Source organism: Chenopodium album, chromosome 2 (genome assembly GCF_948465745.1).
Source record: "Chenopodium album chromosome 2, dcCheAlbu1.1, whole genome shotgun sequence".
NCBI classification, from domain to species: domain Eukaryota; kingdom Viridiplantae; phylum Streptophyta; class Magnoliopsida; order Caryophyllales; family Amaranthaceae; genus Chenopodium; species Chenopodium album.
Window position 1 is genome coordinate 32736595 of NC_137835.1, and position 27991 is coordinate 32764585.

Below are 27991 nucleotides of genomic sequence, written 5' to 3' on the forward strand. Positions count from 1 at the left end.
AGGATTCAAAAAAGTGTAATCATAATCTTATTTATTAATTTTGAAAGAAATATTGTAATTGTTTAGTTTTAGAACTTAGGAGAAAAAAAATGATGATGTCAAAAATACTTTTGGCGGGAAAAAATTTCATAAGAAATTGACAAGTGTCCTTTAATGATGTCAACATGTTTTGTTTTAGTAATAGTTAATAGATTTTTTGCAAGAAACCACCTTATATATATATATATATATATATATATATATATATATATATATATATATATATATATATATATATATATATATATATATATATATATTTTTTTTTTTTTTTGCAATGACATACCTTAATCAAATTTTTTTGCATTGCCACACCTTAATCATTTTTTTTTGCAATGACACATCTTTGGCCGGAAAAGAGGGTTTGACCCTGTTTTCCAGCATTGACCTGACCACGTGCGAGGCACATAACCTCTTAAATCCACTTTCCAACTACGCCAACCACTAGAACGCCACCGAAATCGCCTTACCCACCCCACCGAAACCGTCTTACCCTCCCCACCACCACCGAAATCACTCTCTTTGTTAGCGTTCTGGTGGGTGGCATAATTGGAAAGTGGTTTTAAGAGGTCACATGCCTCGCATGCGGTCAGGTCAAAGTTGGGAAATAAGGTTAAACCCTCTTTTTTGGCCAAAGGTGTGGCATTGCAAAAAGATTTATGATTAAGGTGTGTTGTTGCAAAAAAAAAAAAAATTTGTAAGGTGCTTTCTTGCAAAAAAAAATCACTTATTTATTTTTTATTTTTTGCAAAATTTTCTAGTTTTAAAGCTTTACAAGCATGATTAAGTTAATCCCATTATGCGGATTTGTTTGATAAGAATTTGGTCTCTGTATGACTGAGTCTTTCCTCAAGAAGTCTTTCTACATAAAGATACTAACTTGGGGGGAGGGGGTATGCACACTTGGGTGAAATTTATTTATCACTTGAATTATTATTCAAATTATTATTGAGTTATTGGAATTATTTTGAGAATCTTGAGAATTGGTTTGAAATTATGAGTATTGAAACGGATATTGGAATTTCCAAGATTGGTTTTAAAAGCATTTTAGCTAATCAATTGAGTTTACTTATCTTGCGCTTTAATGTACTTGGTATATTTTGCTAATTCGTATTTCCTATTTGTTTTGGTTCGCCATGTTTACCTTAACGACAAGTAGTGTTGACTATTTTAGGTGGAGTCATGATTTGAGCATATGGGAGTCTTGGGATTCACTTCACCTAGTTTAGGGATGTTGGTTGTTTTTGTCTTTATTTTTGGGTACTCTTAACATTGGTTCGTTTCTATTTATAATTATTAATAAAAGAAGAGTTGAGTTTCTAATGCAAGTTTTTCTATTGAGTTAAGTAATTTGAATAGCCTTGCGTAATCACATGGTGGTAATACGCATAAGTATATCTCTACGATATAATTATACGTATTATATTAAGATTTTTGTAGAGGGAGATTTAGGGGTTATTACAAATGGTATCAATTTTTCAAGTCTTAAAAAGATTAAAATTTTTAAATAAAATTGATTGGTAGACTTACGAGGGCATATTATATGATAAGATGATTGAGAAAAGGATTCACGTGTATGACTCTCGTTCTAGGTAAGCTCGCCTCGACGCTATAGGTAACTTACTTGGGTACGCATGCTCAACCGTCTAATATCATGATACAAGTATATTAATATTTTTATTTTCGGAAACAAAAGAATTGGATTTTTTTTAAATAAAGAAATTGAAATTATTTAAAAGCTCTTGTGTATGTGATTGGATGTACATTAAGGACTTGTTCTCTTCACCTGAAATTAGTAGATATGGTCTGAATTATTTAAGGTGTGATCTGGTCTTATCTGAATTTTTTTATTCTGTGGTCTAGTCTAATATGATTTAACAATTTGACTGAACTTTGACTGCATTTTAATACTAATCTATAATGAAAAACATTATCAAAGTGGATCTTGTTAGATTCGTCTCATTATGAATTTTTTAAATATGTAATTTTATAATTTTTTTTAATACGCAACCAACCATATTTAACGATAAGTAAATGATAATCAAAAGTTCTGATGTGGTCATATCTGAATCAATCTGATCATATATAAATTTATTAAGGAATTAGTAATAAGTATTTGAAATAAGTTGAAAAGAACAAGTGCTTAGTCGGTGTTAAGTCGTTGACTTTTATTGACCGATCATGCCTAAGAGAAGAAATCACCCCACAAAGCTCTACAAAGTTGTGATTGGTAAAAGTAAATTGATCAAAATTAGGATTAATATCACCAATTCCTCTTAAATTACGAAAAAAAAAAAAAAAAACCTTGAACTTTCAATTGAGCATTTGAGCCATCATTCCAGACCATCCGTCCATCCCTATAGAATGTAGATAGGGGTTGTCCACATCCAGTAACGCCAAACCTCCCCTCCAAATTGCCAGATATGAACAACACCAAACAGCGTAATTCCCACTCGAAACAAACACGACCCTAACCGCAATTAAAATTAATCAAAACTCTCAATTCTCATCACCCCCTTTCTCTTTCTCTCTCCTCCGTTTCGATCGACGGTGTCGGTGATCTCCCAATCTCTCTCCTCTTCTTTGTTTCACCCAATTTCCCAAATCTCTCTCCCTTCTTCTTCCTCCTCCTCCCCCCATTACTCCACAACCCCAAGAAGGAGGAGGAAGATCATCATCATCAATGGCGGGTGCTTCTAGAAGATTAAGAGACCTTCAATCACAAACAGGCAACAAAACTTGTGTTGATTGTTCCCAGAAAAATCCACAATGGGCATCTGTTTCTTACGGGATTTTCATGTGTTTGGAGTGTTCAGGGAAGCATCGAGGTCTCGGTGTTCATATCAGTTTTGTCAGATCTGTCACCATGGATTCATGGTCTGAGATCCAGCTTAAGAAGATGGAGGCTGGTGGTAATGATAAGCTTAATTTGTTCTTACAACAGTATGGTATTCCCAAGGAAACTGATATTGTTGCCAAGTACAACTCAAATGCTGCCTCCGTTTACCGGGAGAAGGTCTCGGCTTTGGCCGAGGGGCGATCGTGGCGAGACCCGCCTGTCGTGAAGGAATCCGTTGGCGGTGGTAGTAAGAAACCTCCTTTGGGTGGTGGGAGGAGTAGTGGGAGTGGTAATAATGGTGGGGGTTGGGATAGTTGGGATAATGATGATTCGTTTAGATCGGCGGCGAATGGCGGTGTCGCGAATGATATGAGGAGGAATCAGTCTGCTGGGAATTTCAGGAATACGAATGGATTTGGGAGTGCGAATGGGAATGGTAATCATGCTCCTCATAAGTCAAGATCGTCGTCGGATATATACTCGAGGGCGGAATTGGAGGAGTCTGCAGCTAATAAGGATAGCTTCTTTGCTAGGAAGTTGGCGGAGAACGAGACGAGGCCGGATAATGTCCCTCCTTCTCAGGGAGGGAAGTATGTTGGGTTTGGGTCTAGTCCTAATCCTAACCCTACTTCAATGTCTAGGGATAATAATTCACAGGGTGATGTTTTTTCTGTTGTTTCTCAGGTGTGTGTTTGGTTTTATTGATTGGGGATTATAGTTCATGTTTTGTTGTTTGTTTATTTTAGGATGATTGTTGTTTAGTCCTTTCTTTTTTGATGAATGATTGATCAGGGAATTGGGAAGCTGTCTTTGGTTGCTCAATCAGCTGCTAGTGTTGTTCAAGCAGGCACAAAAGATATCACTTCAAAGGTATTTAAAGTTTTCAGTTTCTTTGGTGTTGTTGCTTTGGCCATGCTGTAGTCCCTAGTATATCATGGTAATGGTGTTAATCAGAATGTCAACTGATTTGGCGACGATGATGGTGATAAATTATGATTTGATAGTTTGAAGTTATTTTTTTCGGTGTGGTCATTTTTTAATGCTAGGTTGAATGGATGAACTGGCATAGAAAAAATGCTTTGAGCTGAGTATTATTTTGCTTATTTATATGGCATTCAAATGTTTCTACATAATAATATCTCTAATTGCTGTTCTGATAGCTTTGATTTCATTTGAGTAACATATACAAGTATTAAGTTATCCATGATTCCATGTCTTTTGCAAGGTTGAAGTTTATTTGGATTTTCATTGTACTATGCTGCATTCTCTCTTTGCTGGAATTTTTTGTTATTGTTGCGTCATGTGGTTTGGTTTTCTCAAATTTTCCCCTTAATGTTTTAGTTGGATGATAGCTTCTTTGTTTGCTTTGTCTCTATTGGTTACGTTTTAGCTTAATTCTGTTCAACTTAATATTCAGGAAAGATGAGCATGGCTACTGTTATAAACCTTAAATCTAGTTGCCTTGCGTTTGATGTACTCTGTTTGATCATACGAAATTTAACATGGAGAGCACAGCCTCCATTTCCCTTCCTACTTTTAAGTTGAGATTCACGGAGGCAACCTTTAGAGAGAATTTTTGATTACATTTATACTTGCAGTATTTAGTCAAACACGAAGAGAATGAATGGATTCCCCTTGCATTGGAGTTAGAGAGGAGATATTAGCAAATTAAGCTTTGCTGATGTGTTATAGCATGGTGTTGGACCTTGATGGTTTATAAATTTCCAATAACGTGCTCACACATTCCGTAGAGGTTTCCTCATAGGCTTTTATCTATTCTGTTTCTGTTGAATTGTGGATGTTGACTCTGGTATTAGAAATATATTCTGAGTGTATTGTATTACTAAAGATTAAGTCCTAATATTCTGAGTGTATTCTGAGTACTGGCTTTTATCTAATCAGTACTCAGTTGAATTCTAGCAAATCTATCTTAGTCTAATTAACATGAGTTTTTTTGGGTTTCAGTATCTTTATCACCTTCTAGCTGATCACTGATGCCTTACTGTCAATCATATACAATATTGTATCGTTTGCAAATAATGCACTATGGCATGCCCTCCTCATTAAGGGTCTGCATTAAGCCCTTTTCTTTTTGCAACGGTTCTAGATGAATTAACTAGACCAATTCAAGATGAGGTTCCATGGTGTATGCTGTTCGCAGATGATATCGTTTTGGTGGATGAGACTAAGGATGGGGTTAATGTCAAGTTGGAGCAATGGAGGCAAAGGTTGGAATCTAGAGGGTTTAAGCTAAGTCGGAGTAAGACTGAATATTTGGTATGTCGTTTTGGCACTCAGAGGGGGACAAGCAATGAAGTGAGTTTGGATGGAAAGGATTTGACCATGAGTGAATGTTTTAAGTACCTAGGGTCGATCATCCAGAAGAATGGTGACATTGATCAAGACGTGACCCACAGGATTAAGTCAGGGTGGCTTAAATGGAGAGCGGCCACGGGAGTGTTATGCGACCGCAGCATTCCCTTAAAGTTGAAGGGAAAATTCTACAGGACTGCCATAAGACCAGTGTTGCTCTATGGTACAGAATGTTGGGCTTCTAAGAAAGAGCATATTAAAAAGATGGAGGTTACGGAAATGCGCATGTTAAGGTGGATGTGTGGAAACACTTTAAGAGATAGAATCAGAAATGAGGTTATTCGCAAGAAAGTAGGTGTGGCGGGCATTGTAGATAAATTAAGGGAAAATCGTCTGCGTTGGTTTGGACATGTAAGACGGAGACCCGAGGGTGCACCGGTGCGAAGAGTGGAAGAGTGGGACCATGGAGGGATTAAACGAGGAAGAGGGAGACCAAAGATGACTTGGTTGGAAGGAGTGAGGAAGGATATGAAGTGCATGGATTTACGTGAGGATGAAGTTTTGGATCGTAAGGGATGGAGGAGAAAGATTTATGTTGATGACTACACGGAATAATCAAATTTGGTTCATGTTAGCCGACCCCACTTTTGGGATTAAGGCTTTGATTGATTGATTGATTGATTGATTGATTGGCATGCCCTCCTCATTGTGTTAGCATGTTGCATATGTAACTCGTAGGTTATGCGTAACAGATGGAACTCAAAGCTGATCTTTTGTGTAATATGATATCGTTATTGAAGATTAGCATATTAAAGACTTCCTCTTGCTGACTTGGTCTCTCATGAAGTTAATACTAGAAGGCAATAAGCTCTGTGTGTCAGACTTCTTGATTTTGAAAATTGCTGTTGTCCATTTGGCTTAAAAAAATGCCAATTCTCTTCTTTGTTTTGTTGGACTATAGCGCTTAATATTTTGCTGATTGACTATTAAGAGTCCACTGAAATTGATTTACTAACTTATATTTGTAGCCTGGCCAATTTGTTTTTATTCCATAACAGTTTCTTTTAATCTATGTGGTTAGGGGCATGAGATGAAAATGGGTAACTAGCCATGTCAAAGTACTCAGGATGTAATTTAGTTTGGATTTTGATATCCAAGGTGCCAAGTCAATGATACTGATTGATATGTACCCAAAATGCCCCATTAGTGTTAACAGATGGATGATGGTGTAGATATTTTTTTTTTGGGTTGTGGGAACCTAAAAAGGAACGAGTAATATTGTGTATCTAGGTTGGGTGGTGATGTGGTTGGTGGTGTGTAATATATGATGGGCTGTTTGAGGAAGGGGTTGCTGGAGATTGATGAAGTGGAAGAGGGGGGTAATTAGGTTCGTGTTTGTTCTGGTGGGTATGGTCGTGGTAAAAGTAGTTGGTAATAAGATTGTCGGTAATGGCAGTGAGCTGGTGGAGGTTGCAGTAGGAGGCTATTGGAATTGTATTAGGGTTATGATGTGGTGAAACATGTTGATGAAAGGGGGCTTGTGAATTTGATGTTTATGATACAGGGGTGAGCAAGTACCCGTTTCAACCTGTTGGGTACCTTGTGAACACTGGTTTCAATATTGGGTACTAAGTCTGGAACCACAAACAGATAAAAGCTCAAGTCATAATTTAATCCAAGCGAATTTTTGAAACCCAGGTTAAATTATAGAACTGTTTAAACCCAAATAATTAATGCGTTCTTTTTTTTTTACCCTTAAATAATACAGTGCCTGCAAGGTATTCAAATATATATGATGACATGGTACCCTGGTTCTCATTTTAAGTAATGAGATTCTGGTTCCAAAAATTTTAACAGGTACTATGTGTTGCCCACTGTTAATAATTTTTTGTATACTAACAATTTTTCAACAGAATAGGCTCATTAATGTCACAATATGTTGATACATGGTAGCACTTTTAATACAGAATTGTTAGGAATTACTCCCTCCATCTTAGATTAGTTTGAACACATCCTATTTGGGAAAGACCCACTATATCTTTATACATCCATTTCTTCACTATAACCAAGTTATGGCCTCACTCTTTTACACATACAATGAAAAGAATCCTAATATCTCCTATCACATATACTTTTCAATTAAAACACCTTACCATTTCGTATCACATCTATTCTATAAGATAATAATCGATAACAGCTCAACAACTTATTATCTAGAATCTATGCCTTGAAAATTGTTTATTTTGTGACTAAAGGAGTTGTTGGTTTCAAAACTGGTAGACTAATTTTCACTGTCAATGTAATCTTCTTTAATCTTTAAGCTCTTCACAAAAATTAAAAGATGTTATGTCAACAAGTTATTTACGATGTATACCCTACAAATCAGTTCTGTTCTTATTCCCGTTTAGTTTCAAGCTTGCAACACCTTTTCATGTTTGACTTTTATCTTTAGTAAACTTTTGAAATATACAACAAGATTTATCTATCACCAATTTACATATTATTATTTGTTTATTTTTTTTTGGTGGAATTATTATTTGTTTATAAATTAGTTAAATCTATGCTCAAAGTTATTGTTTGAATAATGGAAAAGTTAGAGTTTTAGTGACAAAAAATAAAAATAAATGGAGAAAGTATGCCTCAGAAGTAAACTCTTCAAATGTAATCATAGTCGAGATTTGGAAATTGTTTAACTTATGCACACCAAGCACGTTGTATGGCATATGAGTATTGCTTTTTCAGGACAGTGAATGGTACCAAAATTGTGATTTCTAGCATGATTATTGTGAATGATAAAGCATTCCCTCCCCTTTTTCTCACTATCTTTTGAATTATAAGTATAACATATTTCCTATTTCATTTATGTTTGGGACATACAATAAACTGAAATGAAAGAGAAGGGAATTAACAAAAGTACCCTATCTAGCCTTACCCACCTATCCTTCTCTTTGGCAAGTTGATGGAACAACTAGCTACCCTCACCACACACCCACACAATTTTGTAGCTTGGGTACCACTACCCCCACCTTCCTCACCTCAAGCCTTCACTCCTCTTCCTTTTGAGAGTTACAACCATCCAAGCAATTAAGCCGCCACCTCACAAAGTTAGATATCGATGGTTATCTCACGCTAGACCTGTGACACTAGAGATGACGTAGGTTGTGGACTATCGTTTTCAGATTCCCCTTTCATACAATTTCGAAGGAGCCAAAGGTGAAATTGGAGGAAAATGGTATGGAACTACTTTAGGGTTCAAATATGGTTAGAGGATTAGAGATAGAATTGGAGGATTAGATGAGAAAAAGGGTGGAGTTTGCATCAGAGAGGAATGCTTGGAGAGTACTTTTAAAGTAAAGTTGCTTCTAAGAAGATGAATGTCTAAGGGGACGTTTAATGGTGGAGGTAATGGAGTCATAGGAGAGGAAGGGAGAAAATGGGGTTGTTGGAGAAAGTGGGGGAGAGGGGGGAGGGGGTCATGCCAGTGGTGTAGTTAAAAGAAGATGGGTAGTGGACTGATGGTCTTTGTCTTTTTTGAGTGGAGAAGATGATGATGGAGTGAGAGAATTCTGTGGTTGGAGCATCATTGGAGCTGGGTATGGTATGGGGAAGGGAGTAGAGAGAACAAGAATTAGAGAAATAGAGGGTATATTAGTATTTTAACACATTAACTCACCTAAAATCGACATCGGCTTAAATGAACTTCCTAAAAAGAAATTCATCTTATCTAATTTTCAAAGGAGTTATTCACACAATTTTCTAGTCCTTAGGTGCCACCATTGAGGAGAAGTGTATTTGTGAATAACATATTTGATGTATAGATTACAAATATTTGTATTGCTTATTGTCGTGTTTTTATTATTTTATGCTCAAGTTCTTTTTAATAACTATATATTTGCATGTCTTTTATTTGTTGTACTATTGATTAGACTTTCATTTCTGGTCAGAGTTTAAGGGTACATTACTAGTCATGGATCCAAACTATCTAGGCAGGTTGTATGAGATTTCTGAGATTACAAAATTGGTTAACTATCTGTTCGGTTAAATAGCAAGTTAGATAAGTACACGATCCTTGCTATTTTGAGAGTAGTAGTGTCTTTTTTGTATTTATCTCTCCTGAAAAATTGGTGATTTCATTGAGAATTATTACCTAACTTTGATTCGCTATCTGATGAATATATTATAGATTTCTATGATGGCTTGACCATAAAGTCATATGTTTTCACAAAGTTGCCTTTTGACGATGATGTGCATGGTTATATTATAGGTGGGAGCGTGGGTTATGGTTTAGATGATGTGCACGGTTTGCCTATAATGAAGCTATGTGATAAAATGGGAAGGGCATAGCATACTAGATTACTAGTGATGAATTGTAGGCTTGTAGCATTGATGTGCTCTAGCTGTCAATGTATCAGCCACCAGATATATTCTTCTAGGCGGAGATTGCCAGCATAGGATACAAATGTGCTGTTTTTTACACAAATTTTGGTGTGGAGCTATGAAAAAGGACATGCTAGTAGTGGGTGTAGGTTAATATGCCTGGGACAATATATACCCCCGTCTTTGATTCATCTTTCACATGTTTATTGGAGTGGAAACTGTATTTTGTAAGATTCTTAAATTTTGATCCATAGTTCTGTGTGGTCAGATGTGCTGCTGCCATGTCTTTTGCTTTGAGAATTCTGAATATGAGAGCTAGCTTTTCCAGGGTTTACTGATTTGTTATTTCTTGTCCTTAGCATCATTGGTGATAATGTAATGTTTTAGATGTTATTTATCTTACTTTATCACAAAATACTTTAGCCTTTTTTTTCTATGGATGAAATCTTTTCATTTTTTCACTCTTGCTTATGCATATTCTCAACCATTATTATTTTTAATTATCTATAAGAAAATTGTAAAAAATTGATGATTAGTATGTAAAAACCAATCTAAAATGAGCCTACATGACTGTTTTGACTAACAAAACTAGTTTTTGGCCTGGGCGATGCCCCGGATCATTGTTTGTATATAAAATATAATAACAAAATAAAGCAAGTGAAATATAAATTGGTGGCTTTATAAAATAATATCATTTATTAAATATTTTAAATATAATTGAACATCAAAATTCATTATTTAATATGCAGCGACCTAAATGATATATATTGTATAAGTTTGTTTTATTTGTTAAAGGGATTTTTTTTTTATTATTCAGCTATCATAATAAATTACTTCTAGTGAACATATTTTGTGGTTAAAAAAAAATCTATAAAATTATTTTGCATTTTTGGGTTATATATTTTAATTAACTATAAAATATATGAATTACGGTTGAGTAACAGATCAAAGAAATGAAACTAATTTTTCAATCATATTGTTGTTAAAATACACACATATAAGTCCACAATTAAAATTTTAGAATTTATGAATATGAATAACACTTTTTAATACAATTTTATCATCATAAGATGTCAATGGAGTGGTGGTTAGTTAAAGTTTAATTTTAATGAATAAGAGATTAAGGGTTCAAATATTAATGCTAAGAAATTATAAATTTTGATGAGAAAACATTAATATATAATTATTTATTATAGGTGACATGTCAACACGTGGCGAGATTGGCGACACGTGACAAGATTACAATCCTTGTCAGTGACAAGGTAATGAACGCGTCGTCAATTGTCTATCCCTAGATCAAATACAATTTATACAACCTAAACAAACCTAATACGAGTATAAGGCAAGCATAGGGGTCGAACCTCAGAGAACGGTAAACACCACCAAATGTTATCGACAATTAAGCTAGTCCGGAATAGGGGATAAATAAACTAAAGTCTAAAAATGCTAAAACAAGAAATAAAACATTAAGGCACCAAGGGAAATGGGTAGGTGAAGTTGACGCTTGACCATACAATAACAAAGTAGCATATCAATGGTAAACTAAACATGCATGAATACCGAAGTAAAGGGTCCAATCTAGCCGCCTTCCGGGGTCAATTGGCTTCTCCTAACATAGCCTCTATGTTTCCACATTAGAACCATATACTAGGAGGTACTATTAAATAACAATCGATAGTAATGAATCTCAACTAAGTCAACTTCCGTTACTTGTTAGTAAAGACTCATCTTTGATCAACTAACAATGTGCACTTGCAAGAAAGACCAAAGAATATCAAGCATGCAAAGACTTTAATCACCATTAACATAACCCCAACATTAAAAGCATGAACAATTAGCAACTACACCATCCCCACACCCTTGGCTAAATGACTACTCACAAATCATGTTGAAAACAATATCAATCATCAAATCAATAAGCATCAACATGATTAATAAGCAAGGAAGAAAAATAAAAGCAAATAAACAAAATCAAGAACAAAGGTAAAGAGAAAGAGTAAGAAATTGCTCATTAATTGAAGATGAAGGTCTACAAAGGATTGAACAAGCTCCTTCTTCAAAATCCAAGTTCATTAATGAAGAAAACCTCACTTTCTCTCTCTACCAATGAAGACTAACCCTAACCTAACCTAAAACTAAAACTAATTAGAGAGAGGAATAGATAGTTATTGAATTGTTCTAATTACCCCAAAAATTGGGTATTTATACTAAGCTAGCCAAAAAGTAAGAAAAATAAAAGAAGGAAAAATAAAATAAAGAAAGAAAAGGAAAATAAAAAGAAAAATAAAATAGAAAAGAAATAAAAGAGAAAAGAAAATAAGAAAAGGAAAAGCAAAGGAAATAAAAATAAAAGAAATAAGAAAAACAAATCCCCAAAATCCCCCCAAAACATCAGCTACCCCGAGCTTCTTCTTCAAAATCAATTGGCTGCTCTAAACTCCATTGAAACGCACCACCATCACCACCGTTCATCAACCATCATCATCAAATCGAGGCCGTTCGATCCTCATTAAAAGCCATGTGCATAGCTCGTGGAGCGGTTCGGTCGAACCGTGGGTTGGTGCGGCCGAACTACGGGGTTGGTTCGGTCGAACCATGGGTATGTTCGACCACTCCTCTTCGAATAACAAAACCCACAAAGTCTCTGACTCGAAGTTCGATCGAACCACAAATGGTATGCTCGAACTGGATTGATTTTCAATTTGTTCTGATTTGCTTAATTGAGGGGCCGAATTGCTTGTGCGAATTGGTTGCTTAAATGTTGCTGGTTTAGGTGCGGCTGATTGCGGGTGTAAATTGGGGCGGTGGTGAAGTTGGTTGCTGCGGTTTCGGCTAGTGGAGATGCGGCTGCAATTGGGTGATGGTGGTAGGCGTGGTGGTTGATGCGCGAGTGAAGGAGAGGGAATTGTGATGGTGGCTGTTACGGGGTGTTGGTGCGGATTGGAGCAGGGGAAATGGAGGTGAGTGGTGGTAAGTCTGTTGCGGCTGCTTTTGGGTTGCAGGCTGTAAATTGGTGGTTGAAGGTGAGGGTGAGCAGGGGAGATGGAGGTGCTGTTGGTGGTGTTGCGGGCTGCTCTGGTTTTGGGGTTAGGGCTGCACGTGAAGGTGGTCAGGTGGTGTATTGGTTGCGGCAGCTGTGAGGGGTGTGGCTGGTCGAGGGAGCTGCTGTGATGTGGTCAGGTGGTTGGTTGTGTTGCTGTTGGTGTTGGTGGAGCAGGGATGAAGCAGGGGAGTGGATTGGCTGTGGTGCTGGTGTGGTGGAGGTTAAGAGAGATGGGGTGAAGGATAGGAGGCAGCAGCTTGGGTTGGCTCAAGTTTGCGCCTCGAACCTTGAACTTCGAACTTGATTTGAACATGGAAATCGAGCGTCAACCCGAACACACCTACAAACACGAGCAAGATTGAGGAGAGAATTGGGACAAAGAATAAAATAAAATAAAATGAAAATAAACAAAGGACGAAATAAAACAAAACCACGACAAATAAAATAAAATAAATAACAAAGAATAAAATAAAATAAAATAGAAAATAGGAGACATAAAACTAAACTAATAAAAATAAAACAAAAACTATACAAGCAAATAAAGTAAAATAAAATACGAAAATAGACTAAAACTAATAAAATAAAGAAAATAAACTAAAACGCTCCAACACTACCAAATAAACAAGAAACTTTATTAAAGAGAAAACAAGAGAAAGAAAGGGAAAATAAGATAAAATAAACACGAAAATGACTCTAAAACTACTCCCTAAGAGTGACATAAATGTCACTCATCAGTCAGTTGTCATTGAGTTTTAATATATATATTGATTGATATCGTCAGAAAATAGAGAATGTATATTGTGAATAGCGTAAAGTTTCAATCGAAGTGTTTCATATGAAGATAGTGAGGGAATCTTCTATCTGCTTAATTATCAGTGTATTCTAGAAAACAGAAATTATTTGGAGTCTTCAGGATGATCATGTTCAAAATTAGTTCATGGCTAAATTAGCTATTCAGCAATAAACTCCTGATTGAGGATATGGTTCCTAATGATGATAAATTCAATTTAGTGACCAGTGGCAAGTTAGGTCAAGTCACTTATACAAGTGTTGGTTATGTGTTCTTCTTTAAGTGTTGGACTCACCAAGGCTCATTTTCTGACACATGGACTTTCCTATAACTCAATAACACTCATGAAACATAAAACCCTAAGATTTAGGGGTTTGACATGTCCTTCATTATGAACTTGGTAGATTGGCATGTCCTTCATTATCTTAAGCCCATCTTTGTATCATAGTATCCCCGTTTTGGATTTCCCTGTATATTTATAGGTTTTCTTATCGAATTTGGATCTAGATAATTGAGTTGAGTAAAAATTAGAGAGCCAGGCAAAGTCTATATATCTTTGTTTGAGTGACGGGTACTTAGAAGAGAAAAAGCTTAGGTTTACATTTGTAGTTGAAGTTAAATATTTTGTGTACTACATCTGGCTCTGGCTCAAGTAAGTGTAGATTTACTTAATCCTTGATCTTTGTTGAGTAATCTTGGCATTTCTCTTAAATTGAACAGCCTGGTTTGACACTGTTCGAATCTTTGTTAGAGTAACGGGGTACTTAGAAGAGAAAAAGCTTAGGTTTACATTTGTAATTGAAGTTAAATATTTTGTGTACTACATCTGGCTCAAGTAAGTGTCGATATACTTAATCCTTGATCTTTGTTGAGTAATTTTGGCATTTCTCTTAAATTGAACAGCCTGGTTTGACACTGATCGTTCTAACATCTGTTAGTTAACAGTAATAAAACAGTCTTTCTGAAAAATAGTACTTTATGTTGTTTCTGAATTCATTGAAATTTTATTACAGGTTCGCGAAGGTAGCTATGATTACAAGGTTAATGAAACTGTTAATGTTGTCACTGCTAAGACTTCTGAGATAGGTCAGAAGACATGGGGCATCATGAGAGGTGTCATGGCAATAGCTTCTCAGAAGGTTGAGGAGATTACACGGGAAAGCGGGGTGAACTGGAAGACTGATAACCCACATCAAACTGAAAACGAAAGGAATGGATATTATCAGGACTTTAGGCAGGAATCCCAGGGATGGAACAAAAGTTCAGCCGGCGGGCAATCCTCGTCTGGCAGACAAAATAATGCAGTCAGCTCAGGATCTTGGGATGATTGGGACCAAAAGGACAACTGGAAGGAAGGTTCTAAAAAGGGGGGATCGTCCCAAAGTCATGATGATTGGGCTGGTTGGGATGACCACAAAGATGATGAGTTTGACGATTTCCACCATAGCTCGACTAATAAAAGTTCTGGCCATATTGGGAAATCAGATGCAAAATGGGGTGAGGGTGGCTTCCTTTGAAGATTTTCGTGTTGAAGCAGTCATTCTTCAAATACAAAGGTGTTTATGTTTGCTTCTAGTCTATATGTGTACAACTTCCCACAAGAGGGATTTTCCCTTAAAAACATTTATTTGTGACCGAGCTGGATCAATTATTGCTATTTTTCAGACTGTTTTCTTCTAGTTACTCTTGTCAACGATATATTTTCTTATTTCTTCTGCTCTTCGATTTGTATTATAGGCCATTCTTGTTTCAAATTTCACTGGAATCAAAATTGACAAGGCTTTTTTCTTCATATTCTTGTTAGTTTATAACTTTATATTCCTCCTTTGGCCATTTTATTTTACAAATTTACAATAATATTTGTGTACAACGGGTGTACAATGATATTAATGTACGTCAAACAGTTTCAGCATAACTTCAACCTACCTAAGAGTAATTCTAATATTTCTAAGCTTGATATGATTGCAGTCACACAATAAAATTTGATTTTTACTCCTTTAAAGATATACATAATAACTTGATCAATAAAAAATTGGTATTTATTTATATTGACATAACTTAAATTATTAGATTATCATTTAAATGTTTGTTAATTTGCACCTACTTGTCCTACACTTAATCTTGATACATCATACATAGACTTAAGACCTGTTTTTATTGGAGCAGAACTGAACTCAATAGAGCTGAAATGAATTGTTTATGAGAGAAGGAAATTAGGAACTGAACTAATTGGCGCTGAGAATGAGGGATAGCTCGAGTGGTTAGATCTTCCTTCCCGATTTCAGGAAATCCTGGGATCGATTCTCACCTCCGCCCTTGTGGCTCTCTTAACATCAAAAAATTGATAGGAGCTCAACTTTCAAAATGCTTTAATTTGATCATTGGTTTTTTGGATTCCAAAATTAAGTTTTTCCTTACATTTCTATCTTCTCCTTTGCAAGAGCTTTATTTCCAGCCTAGTAAATTATACGAGTGTAGAGGTACCTCGCATTGAATATATGCAACATAATGCCTTTATGCCCATGCATGCGTATGGCCGTAATCTGTTATTTTCTTCTAACTCCTCGCCGATTATCATTGTATCAAATCAAAAAAAAAAAAAAAAAAAAAAAAAAAAAAAAACCCAACAACTCTAAAAATTTGAACAAATAATATGAGAAATTATGGTACTCCGTATATTTCATATTATAATTATATATTTAAAGTACAAGAAATGAGACACAAATTTTGTACAGTGCACAGTACAACACTAAACGTTAAAATCTATTTACCATGTTGTAGACTTTGTGCCAAAAGATTATCAAACTTGGTTAGTAGCATCTTGGACATTAACATCACCTTCAACTACTTTATCAACAGGCATCTCTTCTACATGTGCCGAAGCATGTTGTTGAATAACCAACACAGATGACACAATGCCATTGTTAGTTGATGATAAGATGTCCCCTATAGGCCCTAGCTCGGCATGCTCGGCTTGGCGGTCAGCTAGTTCGGCCACCATCGTCGAAGGGAAACGACCTTTGCCTACGACTATAAGGTCGTACTCACCACTTCGACCAAGTGTCAACACTGCTTCCTCTATGTTGTTAGCTTGTTTTTGTATGAATTCCATTGTTCCATCCCATTTGTTGCGGAAATTTTCCACCATTGCCTCATCGAGTGCCTACATCACAAAGTAAAAAGTGTCAAAATAATTAAACTTGTCCGTTCAATATTTTTGGTGTATAGAGAGTCACAAGGGCAGGGGTTGAGAATCATTAAACTTGTATATTCAATATTTTTGGTGTATAGAGAGCCACAAGGACGGGGGGTGAGAATCGATCATAGGATCTCCAGAAACCGGGAGAGAAGCTCTAACCACTTGAGCTATCCCTCACTATCACTTGTCCGTTCAATATCTTTGCTAGTTTCACGTTTCACAAATCTTATATGTGGTCAGTCACATCGTGTGGCCAGCCATTCACGAGATTATTTCATTAGTGTTATAGGAGTTACCTGAATAGTGTTATAACTTATGAGGGTTACTTTATCAACGTTATAAGGATTACTTGGTCAATATTATAGGGGTTACTTGGCTAGTATTAGATCGCTTTCTTTATTATTTTATAAACGATCACATGATGCGACTAACTGCACGCTAGACACACAGTTCTCATTTTTTGTTTTATATTTTTCAAGTCATATAATTTAATTTGTATTTTAACTAACTATTAAATTAGAAATTCTTGTACTAATCATGTTACTTTTAAAAACTAATAATTGAAGAGTGAAATTTTTTATTTTTTAATTTTTATTTTACTCGGACATAGTTGCGTTATTATTATTATTATTTTTTATATTTCAAAAGGATTGAAAACTGAAAATAAAAAACGGTAGCAAAAGTTAAGGAAGCTCACCGTTTCCTCCGTTCGATTCATGGCAGCAACAGAGAATGTGTAATTACTATCACTACACTTTTCAGGGGAAGGCATTAGCTTGACATTGTTAGCATCCCTTCCTTGGCTCTCTACAAACCTTATAATCGTAACCCGAATTTCGGGATGGTCGATCATTCTAGCCCCAAGCTCCAAAGCCTCTCGATCATCAGCCCCTCCAAAGAATATAACACAAACCTTAAGCTGCCTTTGTGCATCATCCTGAGCTACACGACCCGCACCTAAATCCCGGTCCACGAATACCGAAACCGTGCAAGGAGCATTCTTTAGCAACTTTTGGTTCACACCTCTCCATCCATGCCCTAAATTCTCCACCAATTTCATCTCCCCTTCTTCATCCTTCCTCCACATCTTATGAAATGGCATTATGATCATCATCACCCTCTTTCCCTCTGCCACGTGTCGAACATCTTCGTGCATCGTCGAAAGGGCTGATATAGTAGTCACAGGACGAACCATAACCCTGCCTAATTGAGCGTAGGTCTCAAAAGCCGAAGCTACACGGTCATGTACCTCAACTTGACTACGACGTCGAGTTGGGTCAATGAACGGGAACCCATTACGACGAAGGCGGTGGACCATGAGAATAGATGAAGAACGTTCAGTGAGCTCTACAAGGTGCATAATGTAGAGTTTAAGATTGTTCTTCGAGGCCGTGCTTCGGGTTGATTCGATGAGGTTTATTAGGCCGGATACGTTCCCTGGACCATGAGCACAGGCCAAGACTCTGAACTGTTCTTTAAAAGCCGAGGTTGCCGGTGTAGTGCTAGAGTCCATATGTACAGATGCATCAGGTTGAAGCTTCCTCTTTTGGGTTTCAAAACTGTCTGGCTTGAAGATTGCCATTACTATTGGTGTTGTTATAAAGGTTGTGAAGAGTGCCATTAGCACTAAAATTGCAAACATCTCATCATTGAGAACCTGAAGCCACAAGAAGGGAAAAAAAAAAAAAAGGAAAATGGAGAAATTATTAGTTGGTAATAGTAGCAAAAACTTACAAAAAAAAAATGATAAATATTATGTTCAAGAATAATTAAGACACTTAACTTTTTTTTTTTCAACTAATTTTGAGCACCTTTTATTGATATTATATAAAATAAAATTTTAACAAAAACATGATAATCCAAAATATATATTAAAATAAATTCAACAACTTACTAATTAACAATTTATGTTATATGTTATTTAAAAAAAAAGCCCAAAGTTGATAAAAATAAGTCAAACGTCTCAATTATTCTAGGACAGAGGGAGTCATATTCCGTATTATTAGAGTATGAATTATCAGCTGCTAATAGTAGCAAAGAAACTACAAAAATGAGAGAATTTTATTTATTTATTTATTTATTTTTTATTTTTTATTTTTAGAGTATGATCTTAAATTAAATTTGAATGATAATAGATGTTAATCATGTTATTATATGTATAATCAAGAATGACTAGTATTAAAGTTTGACCATTAAAAAAAAAAACAAATAATTTTTGGATGGAGAAAGAATAATAATAATTCTGTAACCTAATATACCACATGAAATTTATCATTGATGTACCGTGTTTATTATTGGTTTTGCTTCATATGTAATTTTTTTTTTTTTTTTTTTTTTTTTTTTTTTTTTTGACACCATGTGTAAAAAAATTTCATTCTTTATAATTTTTCTAAATATACGTTATTACTTTCTTAATGTATTACTCTGTATTTCCTTAAAGTTAATACTTACATACCACCTTTAATCACTATTTAACTATAATCATCAGTATAACGTAACACTACAATCCATCTACACAAAATTTATGCACTAAGAAAATAAAACTTTTGTTTAAGGACGAAGGAAGCAATTAATTATAGTTGGACAGTTGACTGTCAAAGAAGTTGAGATATTAAACCATATATACGTCACTATTGTACATTTTGTAGTTCATAATTCATATAAATTGGTTTATAATACTTCCTCTATTTAGCTAAAATTCTAACACTTGTCAGGTCATAATCACAATGCCATAGGTGGTGGTGTAGGGGAGGAAGAAGTAGTTTTTGGGTTTGGGTTTCAGTTTAGGGTTTCGAATTAGGGAAAGTGGCGAAGTTTCTGAATTATTTCTCATGACAGAAGGTAACGGCAATTAATATTAACGTTTGTAAAAGCTGACCAAACTGCCCTTACTAATATGACTGAATAAACGAAATTGACCCCTGATTTGCACAAACTGTAAATCAGTCTGATTGACTTGTATTTCCTCCCTCTAGGATGTCAAATCACAAGGAAGATTTGTTAGTGTTGTGAACTCCACTTCTAGACAATTAGACAAATAATACTACATTGTATATAGGTCAGGCCAAACAAAAAAGCTAAGTCGTTAAATTAAGAATCTGGTGATTGAATCTATATAATTTAACCAATCCTATACTCAGATCCCTTCACAATGAAATTAAATATCACGTTAGATTATTAAGTAAGTTTGACTTTGAATATTTTAAAATTATCCTTTGATATTTCTCTTAATAGAAGTAGAGGCACAAGTCTAAATACCATTATGTAGACAAATAAATTTTTGCTTATTACTTGGAAATGAGGAAATGTATTAAAAAATTGTTAAATTAAATACTTCAACTTGGATGCTTAAACTAAGATTTTTGATCTATATTATTTATTGCAATTTAATAAGTCATTAAATTATCATTGTTAATGTAATTTGCATCAATTATTTGACGTATAATAAGACGCCGGTGGCTGCATTTTAGACTTATAAGACAGCAACTTTCAACATAATTCTTACTAATATTAGGATTAAAAATTGATCTATGAACATCATTGATCTTAGAGGACTATGTCAAATTGTCAATGGAAAATAAAATGTTAACATAAGCCATTAGAAAAGAAGAACTATATTAAAGTGAAGATTATACGGATCTTTTTAGTTTGTGATTCGTTACGTGTCAAACATTAACTTGTGAACAAGGTTATGATGTTTTCTATCCCTGTAAATTGTGTCCACATCTTCAAGTTTAAATGGAACTCAATAATTTGCTAGCTTGTCATTACTTTTATTATCAAATGTAATGTTACCAATTCAAAGTTGCAAAGTACGAAGTACTTGAATTACTTATTTAACTGTCTAATAAAAAAATAATAATAATAAAAAAAATCTTAGCAACGATTCTCTAATAATATCCTATCATATATTTCAATTTTTAATAAGGTCCAAATACGAGTATGAAAAAGTATTGAAAGATTATAAGTTGGATTAAAAAAAAAGGTTAATTTAAGCCAAGTGGCATAATATAATCTTTTTGAAAAGGATTATTGAAACTAGAAAGCAATAACTAGTGTACATAGTAAATATTCTTAGCAAAATTTGATTTCTAGAGTTCTCATTTATTCATGTACTTACAATTTTTTTTTTTTTACTTAATACATTTCTGCTCTAGTTAATGCATTTAAAAACTCATATACCTTATTGTTAACATTTAGTAAATACCATAAAAATGTGATATTATGAAAATATAAGTATTTATAAATCAAGATAAATGTAACAAAATCACACATACTATATTTTTTGTTAAATATAAATCATTGAGTGTATGTAGTCAACGTATCGTATCATATGCACATATATAGAGATAAAGCCGATCCGATCAAAATGTTCCTAGTTTAGTAGTTGACGCGAATTTGGTTTATGGTTCCATTATATATATTATAATTATACTACGTTAAACAGAGGTATTAATTATATTTTACATTGGATATAAAGTCATCAATATCATGCTGGTTTTGTCACTTAATAGAGGAGAACAGTAATTCTCAAGCAAGTTGCTAAAATACAACCTTATTTCTAGCATTGCTTACACAACTATACATCATACATGTGAGCAAAGATACCAAATTGAAGTAAAATGTCTATAATATATCTTGTTGTTCATTTTGCTTAACTGATTGTTAATGAAGGTGGGAAATTACATAACATGCAAGCATTTATGAACATTCTAAGCTTAATTAAGCTAAGGTTGACATGCATACAACATACACTTATTGAACGTGCAAATTAAAGACAATTGATTAAACACTACTAAAATTGCAATAATAAACAACATATGTGGGAGGTAATAATTAAATTACTAGAGTAAGAGGTACAAACCTTTTTTTCTTTTCCGATATTGAGGACAATGAGCTCGACCAGACCTTTTGTGTTCATCAACACACCAAGGACTAACGCATCCCTAGCCTTCATTTTACAAAACTTAGCCACCACAAAGGTACCAAAAATCTTGCCAAAGCACGCGACCGCGATCACCAGTACGAGTAAACCCCACGCGACGGCCCCTTGGATCTTTGTGACGTCGGTCTTTAGACCGCTAGAGGCAAAGTACAGTGGCAACAATAGGCCTGAAACAAAATCCTCAATTCTTTCTAGTAGCTTCTCGGCAAAATCACCTTCTTTAGGGATAATCAAACCGAAAATGAATGCTCCAAATATGGAGTGAATGCCTATAAAGTCGGTCATGAACCCGGCCACGAGTACACCGGCTAGGGTTATAGTAATATAAAGCTCGTCCACCACACCCTGCTCTGCTGAGCAACGTCGGACCATCCAGGCCATTAAGGGCTTAACAGCCAAGAACATGAATGCTACGAACCCAACCCCGGCTAGTAACACCCACAACGAGACTAACGGGCTGCTTTTATGACCACCTGCCTCGCCGTTGCCTGCAAGAGCAACGGCGAGAGCAAGGAGGATCCATGCAGCTACATCATTAAAAGCGGCCGCTGCCATGGCTGTCTCCCCTACTTTGGTGGTCAAGAGTTTGAGTTCAGCCAAAATACGGGCTAAAACCGGGAAGGCGGTGATAGAGAGTGAAACTCCCATGAACACAAGGAAAGGACCGTAACCAGCTCGGTCAGCTCCCTCGATGGTGCGGCGGAGTATAACAGCTACCGCCGCACCACCGATAAAGGGGAGACTTATTCCGGCTATAGCAATGGTGAAGGCCTCACGGCCACTACGACGAATAGAGCCTAGGTCCAACTCAAGGCCTACTAGGAATAAGAAGAAAAGAAGACCAATGCTAGCAACTGATTCTAAAATTGGTGTGCTCCATTTTGGAAAGATTTTATCCATGTATTGTTGGTTCCTGCCAAATGCGGATGGTCCCAGCAATATACCTCCCTATACAATGTTAAATAAATCATTATTATACAAAGAATAATTACCACTTAATACGACATACATATGAATCTTAATCAGGAAAATAATTATACGTTCGTTATTATGTATGATTTATTATGAGTACATACCACAATTTCAGCAATGACTTTGGGTTGTCGGAGAGGCTTGAAGGCGAAAGCGAGGAGGCGGGTTACGACGAGGATCAAGGTAGTTTGTATAATGAGTAAGGGGAAGGCGGTTTGAAGGGCATTATCACCTTGTAAAATGCCATCAGAGGCAGTTTTGATGGCTGTTATGTTTAACATTATTATTATTGTTCTTTAAGTTGATTGCTAAAAGACTATGTTGGAAAAGTTTTATGTATTGAAAGTATAAAGTTTGGATGTTATATATATAGTGAAATTTTGTGCATCTTTGAGACTTTGAAAGCACAATTACGGAAGAATATGTCACGCCGTCCATAGGACTTCAAAATAAAATTTAGAAAATGGAGCAAAGTTGCAATAGAATACAATATAAAAAATTTGTTTATAATTTTAGTACATACATTTTTTGACAATTATTCATTGACTAATAAATTTTAAGTTTTTGCATTTTTTTTATATTAAGCTCAAAAAAAAAAAAAAAAAAACCCCTATTTTTACCACTACAAAACATATAAAATATAGGAAAATTTGATAAATACCACCATCTATTGTTGCCAAAATTGAAAACACCACCTCAAGTTATTTTTTTTTAATTTTTTTTTTGTAATTTACCACCTAGTTTTTTCCTAAATTTTTGAAACTCCCACCTCTTTTCTTAGATGACGTCATTGTGGGTCCCACACATGCGTTTTCCCTCTCTTTCCCTCTCTTTTCCCTCGATTTCCCCTGTTCCTCAAGTTCCTTATTTCAATTTCATCTCTCTCCTCTTCAATACCCATCACTATACTCTCACCCACCCAAATTTATTGTTAAACCCTAACATTTAACACTCATTTTCACTCATTTTTAACATTCAACAAGCCAAATCAACTGCATTGTAGAGGGGGGACCTGGAATTTGATGCTGGTGTTGAAAGTCAGCGAGGAAACAGACAAAATCGAGGTAATTTTTCGTTCATTTTTGTTTTTGTAAATGACAGTGGTAAACCCTAAAATTCGTACTCAGTAAACACATGCCCCCAATTGCATGTTTAATAGTGTTTTTGTGGTAATTACTTGTTTAATTGTCCACTTAATTATTCATTCAATTTTAACTTCATAAACCCTAATTTTTCCAATTTAGCAAAACCCCCAAATTAATTACCCAAACCCTAATTAATCTAATCAATACACTTTGTTTTAGGTTAGATTGCATAAATTATAATCTAATTTGCGCAAATTTTTGTACACGCCATCAAATTCAAGAAACAAAATTGGAAGAGAGGGAAGAAGAAGATGAGGAACAGGGGAAATCGAGGGAAGAAAGAGGGAAATAGAGGGAAAACGCATATGTGGGACCCACAATGATATCATCTAAGAAAAGAGGTGGGAGTTTCAAAAGTTTAGGAAAAAACTAAGTGGTAAAATACAAAAAAAAAAAAAAAAAAAAACTTGAGGTGGTATTTCCAATTTTGACAACAATAGATGGTGGTATTTATCAAATTTTCCTAAAATATATATAAATGTTAAAACATAAAAATATATATATTTATAAATGTTATCCGCAGTATCTCTTTTTATTAGTTATGACCCATTTGAAGAAAAGAAATTAAAAAGGCATTAATGTACGTTATCCATGACACGTGTCATTTGTGTATTAGGCGGAAAAATAGGGTGCTAGAACATAAATTTGTTTTTTTTTTTAAATTCACCCCCTATTTTTACCACTCCAAAATATATAAAATATATATAAATGTTAAAACATAAAAATATATATATATTTATAAATGTTATCCACACTATTTCTTTTTATTAGTTATGACCCATTAGAAGAAAAGAAATTAAAAAGGCATTAAAGCCTAAATCTTAAGAAAATCCCAAAAGAGTACGTTATCCATGACACGTGTCATTTGTGTATTAGGCGGCAAAATAGGGTGCTTTAGGGTTTAAACCATAATGAACACAATATATTTTTTTTTGGTTGTTTAGAGAGCCACGAGGGCGGATAATGAGAATCGATTCCAGGATAACCTGAAACCGAGACGGGAGCTCTAACCACTTGAGTTATCCCTCACTCTAAAATTTTGTGTGCATTGTGCGTGTACTGCACATAAAATTGTAACACTATAAATACCCCTATCATTAAATGATGAAACAAGTTACATTCATTACGTATGTACTTTGAGTGCATCTCATCACATAGCTCCTATGTATTTACAAAATATATATGAGGGTAAAAATATAAATTCGGTAAGCTATTGGAAAAAACTTACTCTACAGTGGTACATTGTAATGTACCATTATGCATGTATGATGTCCTATTAAAGTATAAGTTGTTTGAATAGTACTTTTTGTGTACTATTATGCATGTAGTGGTACTTTCTACCATCCTATAAATTGAATATTTTTCCCTAAAATACTTACCACCTGTCACCTATTATACATATAATGGTACATTTTTCATCCTATACGTTTGCTAAACCAATAGGAGCTACGCGCTAAGGGTTAAGACATGTCGCCCAAAAACGCTCAACTTCTCTCTACTTCAATTCCTCTTCATAGATTTTTTGTTTTCGTCTACTAACTTAAGCTTTAGAAGCGAATATTCATGTGGTGGAGTATTCGTGATTTTGTAAGTGTTTGTGTCACATGAGTTATAACAACATCATTCTAATTCATCATTCTCATACAAACCTTGAAATACTTTCTCTTACCTTTTTTTTTTCTCTTGTAAAACATTAAGGTATCTGTCTTTGATGCCTTCTCATGGTACTTCCAAGACGGTCAGGCCGTCTTGGGTTGTCGTAGTGTGTTATAGGGTTTTCAGACCCTTCGTCATGGTTTGATGTGGAAGGTGGGGTGTAGTACCAATATTAGTATTCTTGATAATAGTTGGGTGCCTAGGGTTCAGGTTCAGGTTCAGTTTAAGGATAATGTGAACAGCATGGGTGCCCCATCCTTTGTTTTTTTTATCTAATTAATGTGCGTTCGAACGCATGGAATATGAGTATGATTAATCGGTTGTTTCCTCCTCTACGACTGTCCTTAATTTAGGCCTTGAATGACCTAAAGAAAGAATCGATGATTTTGTTTATTGGAAATTTACAGGGATGGGATGTTCTCCTTGAAGACTGCATATGTGTGCTCCTTGTGTTATGAGAATGGTGACCAGCGGTCACCTTTGGCTCTTAACTCACGTTGGTGGAGGCAATTCTAGGCTTCACCTTTACTTCTGAAGTAGAAAATTTTTGCTTGGAAGATTATCCATAAAGCGTTGCCTTCTGCTTTGTTGCTTGCTCGAAAGGGTTTACCTGTGGATTCCATATGTGGGTTCTGTCATCAGGATCTGGAGACTCTTTCTCATCTTTTTCGAGATAATCCTTTTACTTGAAGTTTATGGGAGGATCAACCTTGTGGATTGGCCCTGAATATGCCCCAAGATAAATCTTTTGAACAGTAGTTTCTTGAGGTTCTTTCTAAGTATCTGCATGACAAGGACTGGTTGAAGCTAGATCGTTTTTTTAGTTTGTTACGGGCCCTCTAGCTTACTCGGAACTCTATGAGGTTTCGTTCCGCGGTTTATTCTCCTGATTGTATTATGGATCTAACTTCTAGTTGGGTGGACAGGTGTTCTGTTGTTCAAATATAATATTAAATCTGTGTTTCCTCCTGGATTTTCTTGTACTATGTCTTCTGCAGTTCTTTAAGGGAATGCTTCGAATGTTTGTATAGTCAATCTTACTTTTGATGGGGCCTGGAGTTCTGGCAGTCATAATGCAGGTACTAAATGGGTATTCTTGGATATGGCTTATGATGTTCAAATCGGGGGTGGGGCACAGGATTGTAGCTCTAATTCTGCGTTTTAGTCTGAAATGAAGGCTTGTCTTTTTGCTTTACGCCATGTCAAGAAGCATAGGTATTCCTCTTTACAAATTCTTACTGATTGTTCTTTGGTGGTGGATCTGATCTGCTTCGGTCTTAGTTTCCCAAGGATATTTCTGTCCGTTGGATTTAGTAGGAGCTCTGAAAGTTATTGAGGCTTTGGTTATGTGTCGTTCAGAAGGTTGCAAGGTCTACGGTTGCTCAAGCTCACTGTTTGGCTAGGATGGCGTGTCGACGTGATTTACTTTGTGTTTTCATTTTTAGTTTGTTTGTAAGTTCTTTTGTAAAAATAAAAAAAAATAATAAAAAGCCCATATTTATTGGATCACTCACACTTATCTTATTTGGATTGTTTTGCATTTATCTATCTTACGAATTTTGACTAAAAGGGTAGTAATTAATAAATGATGTAGAGTGCACAATATAATAAATTCTGATCGATAAGTATGTAAAGTCTCCTTATCTTTATCAACTAGATAAGTGTCATCCGTACACTTCATAGCTCGTTGTACTTTCATTCAAATATAAAAAAATTATGTACCTAAGATGACTAATAGATGATCAATATCATTCATCATAATCAATTTATTATGCATGATGCATACAACATAAATACAAGGACTATCTATAACCTCTACAAGCTAACTAAACTAATGGTTGCATTCTTACATTATTTACTTATTATTAGTTGATGGTTATAATTGTTATGAGACATAGTTTAAGTGATAACTTATAAGTTGTTTAGTTATCAATTATTTTTATCAGAATAGTGTGAAATATATAGTTTTTATAATTTTATTAAAAGTTAGGTGTTATTCCGAATGGTATACTACAAGAGGGGGGTGAATTGTAGTATGTTCCTAGTGCCTACTTTTTACGGAATATAAAACTGATTGTTGTTAGGAACTTAGATAATTGTAGGCGTCGTTTGAAGTGCGCCTACGTAAAAAGCATGTTCTGAATATGCTTGGCACTCATAGGAAGTGGGAATTGACATATACGATTAGGGACAAGGAAAGTAGGGAGCCGCCAACAAGTTTTTAAGGAACTTGTAAACCGTTCACGAATCATTTAAGGCAACCACAAATAAAGGGACAACGAAGGCAACAACGATTGACCCATGAAGGTTACACCCCATTCATAATCCATGAGATTGCTAACTCCATATGGTTCGGAACCACGAAAGGAGGATCGGGGATGATGGTACGAAGTGAGTCATGGAGTCACATTCGCCCGTATTGGCCTCTACTCGATTCTTATAGTGAAAAGTGATTCCTGCGATCTCAAAGGCATACAAACAAAATATTAAATTCGCTCCAAACTATTATTATGCTAAATTGGTTTAATATTAATGCAACATATTATTCTAAAATATCGTGATCACTTGATTAAACAACAAGATTAAAAAGGATCCTAAACCGGTTGTCCAAATTATCTTATTAGGCGTGATTTTCAATTACGTATTCCCTTTAAACATGCAATATGGTGATCA

At 35.1% G+C, this 27991-nt stretch overlaps 2 protein-coding genes across 2 annotated transcripts; one reads left to right on the plus strand and one right to left on the minus strand.

The window, feature by feature from the left end:
• Positions 1 to 2462: 2462 nt before the first annotated feature.
• On the plus strand, positions 2463 to 15193 carry LOC145598011 (putative ADP-ribosylation factor GTPase-activating protein AGD6). Its single transcript, XM_081654301.1, has 3 exons — positions 2463 to 3562; positions 3671 to 3748; positions 14415 to 15193. Exons 1-3 carry the CDS (start codon positions 2723 to 2725, stop codon positions 14916 to 14918), a joined length of 1422 nt encoding a protein of 473 aa, XP_081510427.1. The 5' UTR covers positions 2463 to 2722; the 3' UTR covers positions 14919 to 15193.
• A 798-nt stretch (positions 15194 to 15991) lies between these two features.
• Positions 15992 to 25981, minus strand: LOC145571305 (cation/H(+) antiporter 20-like). The gene is made up of 5 exons (XM_081630366.1): positions 25929 to 25981; positions 22622 to 22811; positions 21465 to 22493; positions 17298 to 18257; positions 15992 to 16564 (listed from the first exon to the last, which is right to left on the minus strand). The coding sequence occupies exons 1-5, from the start codon at positions 25979 to 25981 to the stop codon at positions 16202 to 16204; spliced, it is 2595 nt and encodes an 864-aa protein (XP_081486492.1). The 3' UTR covers positions 15992 to 16201.
• Between the last annotated feature and the right edge of the window lie 2010 nt (positions 25982 to 27991).

Bases quoted from the DNA above. Each gene is read 5' to 3' on its own strand.
- LOC145598011 (XM_081654301.1), top strand. From the start codon at position 2,723: ATGGCGGGTGCTTCTAGAAGATTAAGAGACCTTCAATCACAAACAGGC. The intron at 3,563-3,670 runs GTGTGTGTTTGG...ATGATTGATCAG, and splicing joins TTTTTTCTGTTGTTTCTCAG to GGAATTGGGAAGCTGTCTTT. The intron at 3,749-14,414 runs GTATTTAAAGTT...ATTTTATTACAG, and splicing joins CAAAAGATATCACTTCAAAG to GTTCGCGAAGGTAGCTATGA.
- LOC145571305 (XM_081630366.1), bottom strand. From the start codon at position 25,981: ATGAGAAAGAGTCTCCAGATCCTGATGACAGAACCCACATATGGAATC. The intron at 22,494-22,621 runs GTATGTACTCAT...AACATTGTATAG, and splicing joins AAGTCATTGCTGAAATTGTG to GGAGGTATATTGCTGGGACC. The intron at 18,258-21,464 runs GTTTGTACCTCT...TTGTGGCTTCAG, and splicing joins ATATCGGAAAAGAAAAAAAG to GTTCTCAATGATGAGATGTT.